Genomic DNA, 12,531 nt, shown 5'->3' with positions numbered 1-12,531 from the left:
GCTTGTTTTCAGTGAGCTGGATCTGTGTAAGTAATGAAGTGGGCATCCAAACTCCCAGGGGAAAATGAAGAGAAGAGTTTGAACTATCAGAATAAAATAGTCAGGGGGTGAAAAATGAAAATGTTAGTCCCAAAGTATCCAAGTGAAGGTAACTTAATAAAACATTTTGACTATACATAATAGTAAAAGAAGAATCTCACTTTTATTACCGCTGAATCCAGTCTTCAGTGATAGGTTGGACTTCTCTGACCTGTTCTTAAGTCACTTAAGCATCTCCCTCATCTGGAAGGGAGAAAGTGCACTGTATCTGGCCTTGTCTTGAAGATGGCCAAGCTGGCCAATACCTTTCCGTGGCTTAGAAAGGCTTACGAATTTTGCTGTCATTTTTCATTTTCTTTACACTTTATTTAGAAAAAAACCCTCACATCTGGCACTGGAATAAGATGTCTTAGATAGATATGTTGACATATATATTGGTCTCATGGCTCTGCTATAGGAGTCTTGCCAAATTATTATGAAAATTTGTTCATTAAAGCGTACCGGTTTTTGCCTTTCGCTTTTTATCTTTTGCGCTGCAGCTGAACTAGGCCAGCAGATTTTGAGCTGTCTATTCTGTTATCTTTAATATTCTTGGATAAACTGCCTTGACTCTTTTTCCACTCAATAAATGCTTATGGCAGTATATTCTCACATCTATTTCATTTCTATGAAAGCTATGTCTGTGACACATTTAATTGCGCTTAAAGTAGCTGCAGCGTTTCTGTAGCTTGCTTTAGATTTATGACAGATATATATGCATAAAGGTTGGGCCAATGTTGTTTTTTCTTGTGTGGTCTTCTGTGGAAACTCGTCTTTTATTAAGGATCAACATTTTTTAAGGGAGCTTCAACGTGATCTTGAGTTTAGTATCTACAGCTCTCTGTAGGACACTTGTTTGGTGGGGCTGTAAATTATCAAGAGCAAAAATCAACACTTTGAAGACCTATCTGTCTATTCACAAGGTAAATAGACAGTTTTGTCTAAATACCATTGCTTGCAATCGCATTTATTTACACTGCCAAAAATGTGGGGTGAAAACCTGGTCTTTGGGGAACTGAATGGGCATTTAACCATTGACTGATTTCTGTGAGGTCAGGATTTCTCCCATTAGACTATGGTAAAATCACTTTTCTAATTGAGCTCTGAAATCGGATGGAAATTTCATGGTATTTCTGAAATATCTTTTTGCTAAAGATAGTTGAGGAGAATCTACATTAAGGGTTTGTTGTTTTTTTTTGGTTTATTTTTTACACAACTCTTATTGGCTGTTTAATGTTTGCTACTCTGTGTAAACAACTTCTCTACCCACTTAAGACACACTAAACAGTTAAGTCTTTCGTTCCATTACTGTTCTATTTGTAAATGCTGACAAAGTAAGACTCCAATCTAATGCAGCTGAATGCTGGTCTTAAAAACGAATGTCACGCAGCCAACTGGCAGCCTACTAGCTCTTCACACTAAAGTAGGAAAAAAGGTCTCCAATGGGAAACTCCCTTTCCTTTAAAATCTATGCCAGAAATCATTTAAGTGTACAGAAAACATCCTCCTGCAAATGTTAATTCAGCATGGGACAAGACTTGTCATAGGAACAAAAAAAAGCCATGAATTCAGTGACCAGCTGGCTACCAAGGGAATCTTCCATCAGATTAACTTTATTCAGAGAGCTGTTTGTTAATTGCCCTCTTTCAAATTCTCTCGAAGCTGCTGACCACCATCCATATGACAAAATCAGTAATGCAGGAATGTTGGTGGCCATCTATTTCAAAGCTGTCAGTTCAGTAGTCACCCAGCTTCTTATTGGCATATAGGTTTATCTAGAGGTGACGTGGGAGGGGTGATGTGACTCACCCCCCCCATACACACACACAATTTGTTGCTTGGCTTATACTGTGTGCGCTCACACAGTCTGTGTGTGCTCAGTAACATTGCTGAAGCCAGCTGCCCTCATTCTGCCTCTGGGAGGCATGTGTAGTCTCTGGGTTTTCCTTTTATACAATGAATAAAATGAAGGATCGTCTGCCAATGTACAGCTTGGAGTAATTTTCTTGTAACATCTTTCTTGAAAACTAACCAAAACTCATTAACATCTCGCGCACTTGCTGTGTGCACTTCTTGAGGTTTATAAGCTGTTGGTTTTGGTTATACAATACTATAGACTCGCCTCTGACTCTCCCAGTTGTAACGGCTGGAAGCCACCTGGCTGTTGGCAGCTGCTTCATACAACTGCTCAGCAATAGGAAGGAAGTCTCCTGACACATACCCGGTACTGGTTGTAGCCTTTTATCTAAAATATGCCCTCAGGAGCACTTTCAACCTAGAACATTTAGGACCTACTGTACTCAAGAAGAAACTATTCAAAAAAATCTAGACATACTAGCTTTCCACAAGCTGAGAGAATACATGGGTTCAAAGAATTCACTTGCTTGTTAGTAAGCATTGTCTTTAAATCTAAAAGGCTTTTCTCTGCAGGTAGACGCTGGCTGAAAACAGATGTAAGCCTCTTGACAGACTCCTAGCATGGTGGGGTTAGAAAACTGGCTTTTCTGGGTGGATTTTTTTTTCCTATCAATGCTTAACAAGCCACTGGATGCTGAGTGAGAGGGGCATGGATATGGTACCAGAAATTTTGATATCATTCTAATTTATGCTGCCTTTAGCTAACTTTGCTAAATAAGGTCCTGATACAACTTCCAACTAAGTCATTTGGAGTTGGATGGGAACCATAAGTGGGTAGCTGCTTTTTGCACTAGCTGAGGCTTTCAATGGTAGCCTTCATGGAGCATAATGTAGTGATATGATGGGGCCTGGGTGAATGGGTGGCAAAGCCTGAATCGGAGAGGAATGATTTGTCATTCTAACCAAATGTGGATGGGACAGGGCCACCCAGAGGGTGGGGGGCAAGTGGGGCAATTTGCCCCAGGCCCCACAGGGGCCCCCACGAGAGTTTCTCGGGGCCCATGGAGTGGGGCCCCCGATGTTTCTTCCGCTCCCAGTCTTCGCTGGCAGGGGGTCCTTATGCTCCGGGATGGAAGGACCGCCCGCCACCAAATTACTGCCGAAGCAGGACCCACCACCGAAGTGCAGCCGGGTCTTCGGTAATTCGGCGGTGGGGGACCCCTGCCACAGGTCTTCGGAGCACTTTGGCGGCGGGTCCCAGAGCGGAAGGACCCCCCGCTGCTGAATTACTGCCGAAGCGGGGGGCCCCCCGCTGCAAAAGACCGCAGGCCCCCGGAATCCTCTGGGTGGCCCTGGGATGAGATAAAGCTCTTCTGGCCAACAATCTTTTTTTTCAATATCTAGGAACAGCTGAGAGCCCAAAGCCATCCTCCATGCAAATGATAGGAATAAAATTATAAAGACATGGCACATATCAACCCTGCTATACCTGCTAGATGCTGCCCCCCATTCCACGCCCCCCACTCCATTTTAGAAGGGGAAAATTGACTGACTTTAATACAATACACACTACTCTAGCTAGCTTAGTATTAAATACCAATGTGGTTATGCACAAAGGTGTATCAACTGGTCTGTTCCCTTCTAGCTGCTTAGACATAATTGAGCTGATCACACACTACAGACTTCTTCTAATAGCTCATCTGAAGCTAAAGATTTAGGGACAACTCTACTTAAATGATGGGGTTTTTTTTAACTAACAAATACGCTTGTATTAGGCAAACAGCTTTTTGAAAACTCTCATGGCAACCAGAGATGTTGATTAGAATGGCTTGTTTATATAGCCTAGAACTTTTTTTTAAAAATGCTAGGAAGGGGCTTCTGAAGGAAGTCTGTTAAAATAGAAGATGTGTAGACTCAAATAATTACACAGGCTTATCCAGACCTATTAGAGTTGGACAGGCTATTTAGATGACTAAGAGAGCCAGATATATTGGGATGGGCACAAGAATGTGGCCTAAAGGCTAGGCCACCAGACTGCTACACAGAAGACCTGTGTTCAAGTTCTAGCACTACCACTAGCCAGCCTGGTGACCTTGGGTAACTTGGCATTTTACAAATGGGGATCATGATCATTTTGTAAAGAGCTTTGACTCCTATAAATGAAACATGTTCTATAAGAGCTAGATATAAGATTGTATTTCCGTTCCTGGTCACACTGAGGATATGTGAGTTGAGATAAAATCAGGTTGGCTGATCTCTCTAGGTATTTATAGAGCTGGTGGAAAAACAAGGGTGGGGGGAATCAAACGTTTGACACTTTCCTGTCTCTCATCCAAATTTTATTTGAAACTGGAAAAATTTTGAACAGCTCTGCCTTCAAAACCTCAAAACTTAGCTTCCAGAAGTTCAGCCTACCTTTTATTTTCATCTGAACATGTTCATCCATCTTAACTCTAAAATTAAGTATACACACAGAGCTAGTACTTCTATGTAGGAACCTCTTTGAGAATATGGATTTCTTTCTTCTCCCGACATCAGGCTATGCAGTACATGGAACTGATTCCAAAGGATATGCAACCAGTTGCCGGCACAGAAGGGGCGTCCTATCGTCGTAGGCAGTTAATGAGGCAGCTCCCCATTTATGACCAGGACTCTTCCCACTGCCGTGGCCTTGCTGAAAGTGAGATAAAGCTTATGGAAGATTTTGTAAAGAAATATAAAAGTGATGCCCTGGGAGTTGGTGAAGTTGCACTTCCTGGCCAAGGTGGCAGTGCTAAGGAAGAAGGGAAGCAGCATGACAAAAACGTAGCTGCAAGTAAACCACCCGTTTCAGCCAACGGAGCCCTGAGTGATGCACCAACGGGAATGGAGTATGTAAGTGTCTTTACATCTATGAAGTTCTCTTGGATGCTGATGTTACTGCATGCTGATGAGTTCCCATTACCCAAACAACTTTCAAAAAAACTCAGTGTTGGCCCAACCCTGCTCTCATTGAAAGTAGTGTTAGGAAATGCTATTTCACTAGGAGGGTGGTGAAGCACTGGAATGGGTTACCTAGAGAGGTGGTGGAATCTCCTTCCTTAGAGGTTTTTAAGGCCCGGCTTCACAAAGCCCTGGCTGGGATGATTTAGTTGGTGTTGGTCCTGCTTTGAGCAGAGGATTGGACTAGCTGACCTCCTGAGGTCTCTTCCAAACCTAATATTTTGATTTGAGTGTTCACCCAGCATTGATCATGTCTTAATCTCAGCCTTAGTCAAAAGCTGACTACCTAAATTTAATCACATGGAAAAAAAGCAGCCTTGTTTTCATTACCTGCAGCTCCTATTGACTTCAGTGGGAGTTATGGGGTTCTCAGCCTCTTTAAAAATCAGACAAGTTGTTGTCTCAAGTTGAGCATGAGAGAATGAGGCACACGCACAGTTAGTGGCTTTATTTTACTAGACCTATAAATTACTGAATAATTCAGTTGGGTCTTCAACCCAAATAAAAGTAAAAATAACATAATGCTGCCTGCTATTTAAATTTGAACATAATGCTTTGAACGCGTAATGGTGGAGGTGCTCTGCACTGAAGTTACATGAACAGTTATTTTTAGATATTTCACAGGTTTATGATTTAATACATCTGAAATCCAGCATCCATAGATGTGCACAGCTGGGATTGAAAAATGCATTTCCGAAAGTATCCAGATTCTTTACTGGTCTTTTTTGTGCTCCGAGACTAACTCTAATGTAACATAAGCTTTAAAAGGGGTCTTAGGTGGTCAGCATGATCATTCCAAGAAATGCTTGTCATAAAATATATTCATTGAGCTGGAAACCTATTTCATGCTGAAACTTGCCAAGATAACTTCAATGATTTGATTTAAAGCTGAAAAACTAAGGTGTGAATTTTAAGGCAATATTTTCTTGTAATTATACTGGGATTGTAGCATGTCAAGTGCAGTCACTTTTCATTCCCTATCAAGAGAAGACCTCTTAACTTTTTCTTTGTCCATGTTGACTAGTGTATGTAACTAGTCTTCAGAGTCTAGAATACACCTAAAGCTGAAGAAGAATCAGACTAAAAAATTTAGTATCCAAGAAAGGAAGACTTCCATTTAAACTCATTTATAAAAGCCATCTTGGCACAAAGGGCTTATTTAGATTGGAGGTTTGTTCTTCCAAGCAAATACATAACTGTGGTGTTATTCTTCCAAGAATTTAAACCTTTATTTTTGTTCAGGCACCAGCTGAAAACTGAAATTGGTGCTATTTTTTAAACAATGTCTCTCTTGTAATGAAGGTATCACATAGCTGAACTTTGAGGCACCACTGTAAAATTCCACAGCAGGCTTTGCCATACCAAAGAGTAACTGCACATTTCCTAGCCTAACAAGGGCACCTATTTTAGTAGGATTTGTTGCAGCAATTAACACAGCTGAACTGGCCTGAGTGGATAGGATCTCAAAAGCTGAATGTGTTAATGTCCTATATTATACTGTCAAGTATCAGAGGGGTAGCCGTGTTAATTTGGATCTGTAAAAGCAGCAAAGAATCCTGTGGCACCTTATAGACTAACAGACGTTTTGAAGCATGAGCTTTCGTGGGTGAATACCCACTTCGTCAGATATATTATACTGGCTTTCCTAGAACTGCACAGGAATGAATCCTGAAAGTCGTTCTCTTACAGAAAAAGACAATGGAGGTCTGATTCTTTAGCCTTTCTGTAATCACTGCTGTGAAAACTGGTAGAATTTTTAGATCCACTTCATACATGTGTAAATGGGCAAGAAAAGTAGAATTAGGCCAGACAGATCAGGGCTGGCTCAGCCAACGCTGAGATTCCTGCAGCGCCGATGCTAATGTGACTATTGCTCTTCCTTCTCCAGTGCCACTTGATGATGTGCTAAACCAGCTGCTCCATGATAAGAGCTATGTGGTAAAACTAACTTGTGTCCTGGTCCTCTCTCACTGCCTTTGTTGGAGCATATCATCGATTCCTCCCTCTTCCTGTTCACACCAACTTACATTTCCCCTTACTCTCAACACAGAAACATGCACACCCAGTACTGGGCGCACACTGTATCTTTCTTGCCTCTAAAAGTAGCATGGATGAGGGAAGGAGACTGTGAACTTTGGCCATAATTCTGCACTTTGATCCAATGGCTTCATACTAGCAAGCTTCTCATATACCAGTGACATTCCACCTGTAAAAGAGCTAAGAGTGGGGCCTTGAAACTTGGGAATTGCAGTTTGGGGGCAAGGCAATTGCGGGGGAGAATCACCAATTTGCTTGAAATTGCTTGGAGGACAAATCTTTGTCCTTGTGCCAGGCTCCCATTCAGTCATGAATAATTCCCTGATGCATCTTAAAGACTAAGGGATGGCAGCTATGCGCCGGGCTGCAATTCAAATCCTGTCCCATTTGTCCAGGCTATGATGTGTCTTGGTATTTTATTCCTTGAAGAGCCAGGCCAAGAATGCAGCAAATGGTATTCCAATACAGCATTTACCTTTCAATTAGTGAGTAGCCAAAACAATAGGGGAGATCTGAATGCAATACAGAAAGATGACTGAGAATGAATTTAAAGTTGCTTTAATGCAGGCAGAGAATGAAGTAAAAGGGATGTAAAGATACTTGCAATGCTAAAGCTTAGAGCAATCTTTTATTTGTCATTTAGACCATTATTGCTCTAGAGCCAAATATTGCTATTGCCACCATCTTCTGTGCATCTCCCAAAATCACAAAGTGTAAGCCTAAATATTGCAACATCTTCACTGCATGCACTGACTTACTTTTGTCTGTGGGATATCTCTTTTCTCCCCTCCCTACCACTGCTTCTGCTAGGATGTTTCAATCAAATCTGTTAAGCAATCTCCAGGCCACCTGAAGCTGGCCTCAGAAGGGGGAATGTTTCATCTGTGGTCTTGGGAATTACCAGGACAGTAGGCTATACTTACCAGTTTCCTGACACCCAAGATAATAGAGCATAGTGAGGTCACAGAGTTTCCAGTCATTGAAGATATGAAAGTCAAGATTGAGGGAGGAGGCCGGTCTTGGGATGTACCAGGGTTACCAAAATGTGAAATGGCAGAGTGTACTGTTTCTCGAAATTCACTTCGGCAGCATTTTTACTTGTTTTCTGTACAGATGGTACAGACTCAGGTGTATCCAAAGGAAAGGTCTGCATGAAGCAGCTGATTTTTCACCAGGGCCTAATTCAAACTGACTTTACTGTCAAGGAGATCAGATTGAAGTGGAGAACTAAAATCTTGTGCACACAGCTTTGCATTGTGACAGCAGTAACTACACAGGACCATTCCAGTTCATTTTTCTGTGCAGTATTTGGTCTCCCCATGACAAATCCCTTCATATTTAATTGTAGGTATCAATTGGCAAATACCTCCCTAATACCAATCTTGAAATTGCTGTTGCACCCTCAGGCAGCTGTTTCCTATTGGAATCAAAGCATATAAAGCAAAACTTATTGGATCAGTGTAATTCTCTCCATAAGAAAGGAAGCTGATCTCAAACCACTGTGGCTGTACTTTTTTCTGCTATTGGGGAGGAGTTCCGTAGCTATACAGGACACTCAATATCTCCTGTGAGCCAAACTAGTTTTCTGTCAGGCAGAAAACAGAATATTTCTGACCCACCCAGTCTCAATAAATGTTCCAGTATTGCAGCCAGCATGTTGGAATCAAACGAACCAAACAGCTAAGCAGTCAATCAAAATTAGCCACAGTTCCAAATAGTTTGAGGCCAGGAGCAGTTTAATAAATATTCAGTGGCAGCACAGACATACTGAAAAAAGGGGGAAAAAATAGCTTCAACTGTGGAAACTTCAGTTGTAAAAGAGCTTTGAGAATGACTGGCTCTTTTGAGAGGTCAAGCTCTGAAACAATTCGATATGGAGAAAGGGGGTAGCATTCAGTTACTCCAGGTGGTAGTCAGCAAATGAAGAATTCACTCATCCCCAGAGAAATGGAGCTGTAAGATGAGAATGCCTTATTATGATCCTACTAAAATGTGCAAAAGAGTTCCACTTACCACAAGGAAGAATAAGTGGAAATATTACTGTTTGATGCTTAGTGAAGATTGAATAATTGCCATAAGAGGGAAGAGAAACAAGTTCTGAGTTTTTACTGGCAAGAAACATGAGCTTGAACCCAGGGAGATTTTTTGCTTGTTAATACTGTGGTTTTATAGTTAGATCTCCCAAAATCAGCAGAGTTGGGATGGGTCAGTTCTTGGAGATCTCCTCTGGGGCAGCAAGCAAGCTCCAGGTTGCTGCTGAATATGATGAATTCACTCGATGACCCTCTCCTCCCTGAGCCAGGACAGAACTAGTGCCCCTAGACTGATATAGAGGGTTACAGTGAAGTTTCCAGTGTTCAGATGATATGTAAAACTCATTAATTTAAAGAATCCATCATACTTTTTGCAAGGATAGAGATGTTAAGTCTGATGATCTGGCCAAAATCTAAATTAAATGATGATTCTCCCTGCCACTTTCTAGTGCAGAAGTTATGCTTCGCTTTCCCTTTATAAAAAGTGTGGCTGATGCAAAATATCTGTTTACCATTCTGGAGATGGATAAGTGAGCCCTTCTAATGTTTGTGTGTATGTTAATGTTTTTGAACCCTTCAGGATGAAAGGAATTGTAGAAATTTGACTGACATCCTTCCATTCCTGTATAAAAATTGCATGGGATGCCAAGTCAGGTCATATCTGTTCAGTTATGTGGCTTTGCATGTCCAACATTCTGCTGTCCTCACAGGCTAAGATGGAGCAGAGCAGGATATTTGAACTCTGCAACACCATGGTCATGTTCCCAGCAGTGCTGCCCATACAGACTTCCCCCAAGGTGTCTTAAAGGGGCAGTTACCATCATTCAGATCCACACCACAGGAATTCCTCACTTAACATGGTACTTATGTTCCTGAAAAATGTGATTTTTAAGTGAAATGATGTTAAGCAAATCCAATTTCCCCATACGAATTAATATAAATGGGCAGGGAGGGGGGTAGGTTCCAGGGGAAACTTTTCACCAGACAAGACTATTTATTTTTTTTAGTTATTATAAGTTTTTAAACAAACAATTTAATACTGGTACACAGTGATGATATTCTGAAGCTTGGTTGAGGTGGAATCAGAGGGTGGGATATTTCCCAGGGAATGCCTTACTGCTGAATGAACTAACAATTGACTGAGCCCTCAAGGGTTGACTCTCACACTCTACGAGATAGCAGGAAAGGAAGGAGGGCAGACACACACACCCTGTGTGTGAGAGGGGAAAAAATGGTCATTTCCCCTTTAAGTAGCTGACCCCAAGCTTAAGTACACTGCCTTTTTTAATTAAATTAGCTTTTGAGACCTGAAACCGCAGCAACTGCCTAGAAGCTCCCTCTGTGAGGTGAAGGAGCAGGGGGGAAGGGGAGACACCCTGACATTAGCCCCTCTTCCCCCCCGTACAGCAAGCAGGAGTCTCTGGGAGCAGCTCCAAGACAGAGGGCAGGTGCAGTACATGGCAGTGGGGAGAGGGACAGCTGCTGCACAGGGAACTGAGGGGAGCTGATAAGGGGGCTGCTGGTCCACCTTGGTTCCAAGCCCCCCACCAGCTAGCTGCTACAGGCTGTTCTTCCTGCAAGCAGTAGACAAAACAGGCAGCTGCCAAAGGATGTTAGAAGGGAGCATTTCGCAACTTTAAATGAGCATGTTACCTAATTGATCAGCAACTTAACATTGACACAATATTAAGCAGGATGATTTTAAGGCTACATCTTCACTACCCAGCATATCGGCGGGTAGCAATCAATTTATCGGGGATCGATATATTGCGTCTCATCTAGATGCGATATATCAATCCCCGAACGAGCTCCTGTCGACTCCGGAACTCCACCAACACGAACAGCGGTAGCGAAGTCGACAGGGGGAGCCGCGGACCTAGATCTCGCGCCGTGAGGACAGTAGGTAACTCGATCTAAGATACTTCAGCTGCGCTATTCACGTAGCTGAAGTTGCGTATCTTAAATCGATTTCCCCCCCCCCAGTGTAGACCAGCCCTAAGTGAGGTGTTCCTGTAATTGGTATGTTTAGCAGCCATGTTGGTCTGAATCTATTTCTCCATGTTAAGTATCCTCACACCTTTTTGTCCACTGCCTGAGATGGGCCATCTTGATTATCATTACAAAAGTGGGTTTTTTTTTCCTCCTGCTGATAATTGCTCATCTTAATTAGCCTCTTAGAGCTGGTATAGCAAGTTCCACCTTTTCATGTTCTGTGTGTGTGTGTGTGTGTATATATATATATATATATCCTTACTATATGTTCCAGTGTATGCATCTGATGAAGTGGGCTGTAGCCCACAAAGCTTATACTCACATAAATGTGTTAGTCTCTAAGGTACCACAAGTCCTCCTGTTCTTTTTGAGTAATTGGTATGCGTTGCACTGCAGCAGAAGGTACTGGGGTTTGGATGTGTTTTGCTTTGAGATTCTTGTTAGAGCATGAAACCGGGAGTAAATCTATGTAAACTGAACCTGGGATGGATAAGGTTTGTACCAACCCTTGGAGGAAAAACATTTGCAGAGCTCTGCTTTTGTTACAACACCACCACCACCTTTTCTATATGACTGCATGAGGGGAGCATTAACAATGAAAAGTGACACTTCAGAAGTCTGTCAAAAGAACTGAAGCCTGGAATGGTTCACTCCTTAATCTGTATGTTGGGAATAAATAAACAATGTTCCTCCTATTCCTTAAGAATGTTCATTTTGTCAAGGATGATCAGCCACTCTTTCAATAAAGAGATCCCCCAGGGGCACATATTAACCCCTGGTACATAGGGTAGGTGTGCTTGTAGTGGAGGGGCGGAGGAACTAGTAGGGAATCTATCTGTATTGCTAGTCAGATATAAGCACTTTCTCACAACTATAACCAAGGCAGGAGGCAACAGCATGATGTTGCAAGCTTACATGCCACATGCTGGAAATGTTTGATTCTAGAAAAAACATATGGAAGAAAATGTTAGTACAGCAGAGTGCTCTGCTATAAAAGGGAGGGATGAAGACAATGCTGGGCAGTCAAGGGATGTGCTTATCTCAAAATAGTCTTTTCAATACTTGAGACTTGATTAAATCTGTTGGGTTCCTTTCTGTAAGGGAATGAAGAGGGAGACATGAGATGAATGTCCAGAGAAGAGATGGCTATAGCTCCAACTTTCCACTTGGTTTGGTGGTAGAATTCTTAGCAAGATGCTCTAAGGAACTTCCCCCAGGTTTTCAGATTATGTGCCTGTATTTAGATTATCTAGAGATTTTTGGAAGTAAAGTCAAATGTTACACAACTTAATATTGTTTGTTTAAATTATATAATTGCGGTCTACAAGGCTGCCTCTCTGAACCTGGACCATGATCAAACCACATGAGTTCTGCCCCTCTTCCTACACCCCTTCTCTGACCACAGGAGACTCAGATTGTCAGAGCTCCCAGCAACTGTCACTCTATAAACAATGTTTGGAAAAACTTAGTCCTTTTTCTATGTCTTCTGGTGCCCCACAGCTAGAGACAAACACAAACAAAATCAGTTTGCTGTAAACATGAGTTGGAGTCT

At 42.0% G+C, this 12,531-nt stretch overlaps 1 protein-coding gene across 2 annotated transcripts in view; it reads left to right on the top strand.

Moving 5' to 3' along the window:
- The window catches only part of LMCD1 (LIM and cysteine rich domains 1), a 66,050-nt gene that overhangs the window by 46,306 nt on the left and 7,213 nt on the right, over positions 1-12,531 (top strand). For both annotated transcript variants that reach the window (XM_030570155.1, XM_030570156.1), the window contains exon 4: positions 4,474-4,809. In XM_030570155.1, coding sequence (XP_030426015.1) covers positions 4,474-4,809 — 336 coding nt within the window. The remainder of the gene's footprint in view (positions 1-4,473; positions 4,810-12,531) is intronic.

Source organism: Gopherus evgoodei, chromosome 7 (assembly GCF_007399415.2).
Source record: "Gopherus evgoodei ecotype Sinaloan lineage chromosome 7, rGopEvg1_v1.p, whole genome shotgun sequence".
Lineage (NCBI taxonomy): Eukaryota > Metazoa > Chordata > Testudines > Testudinidae > Gopherus > Gopherus evgoodei.
This window is presented reverse-complemented; position numbering and strand designations above follow the sequence as displayed.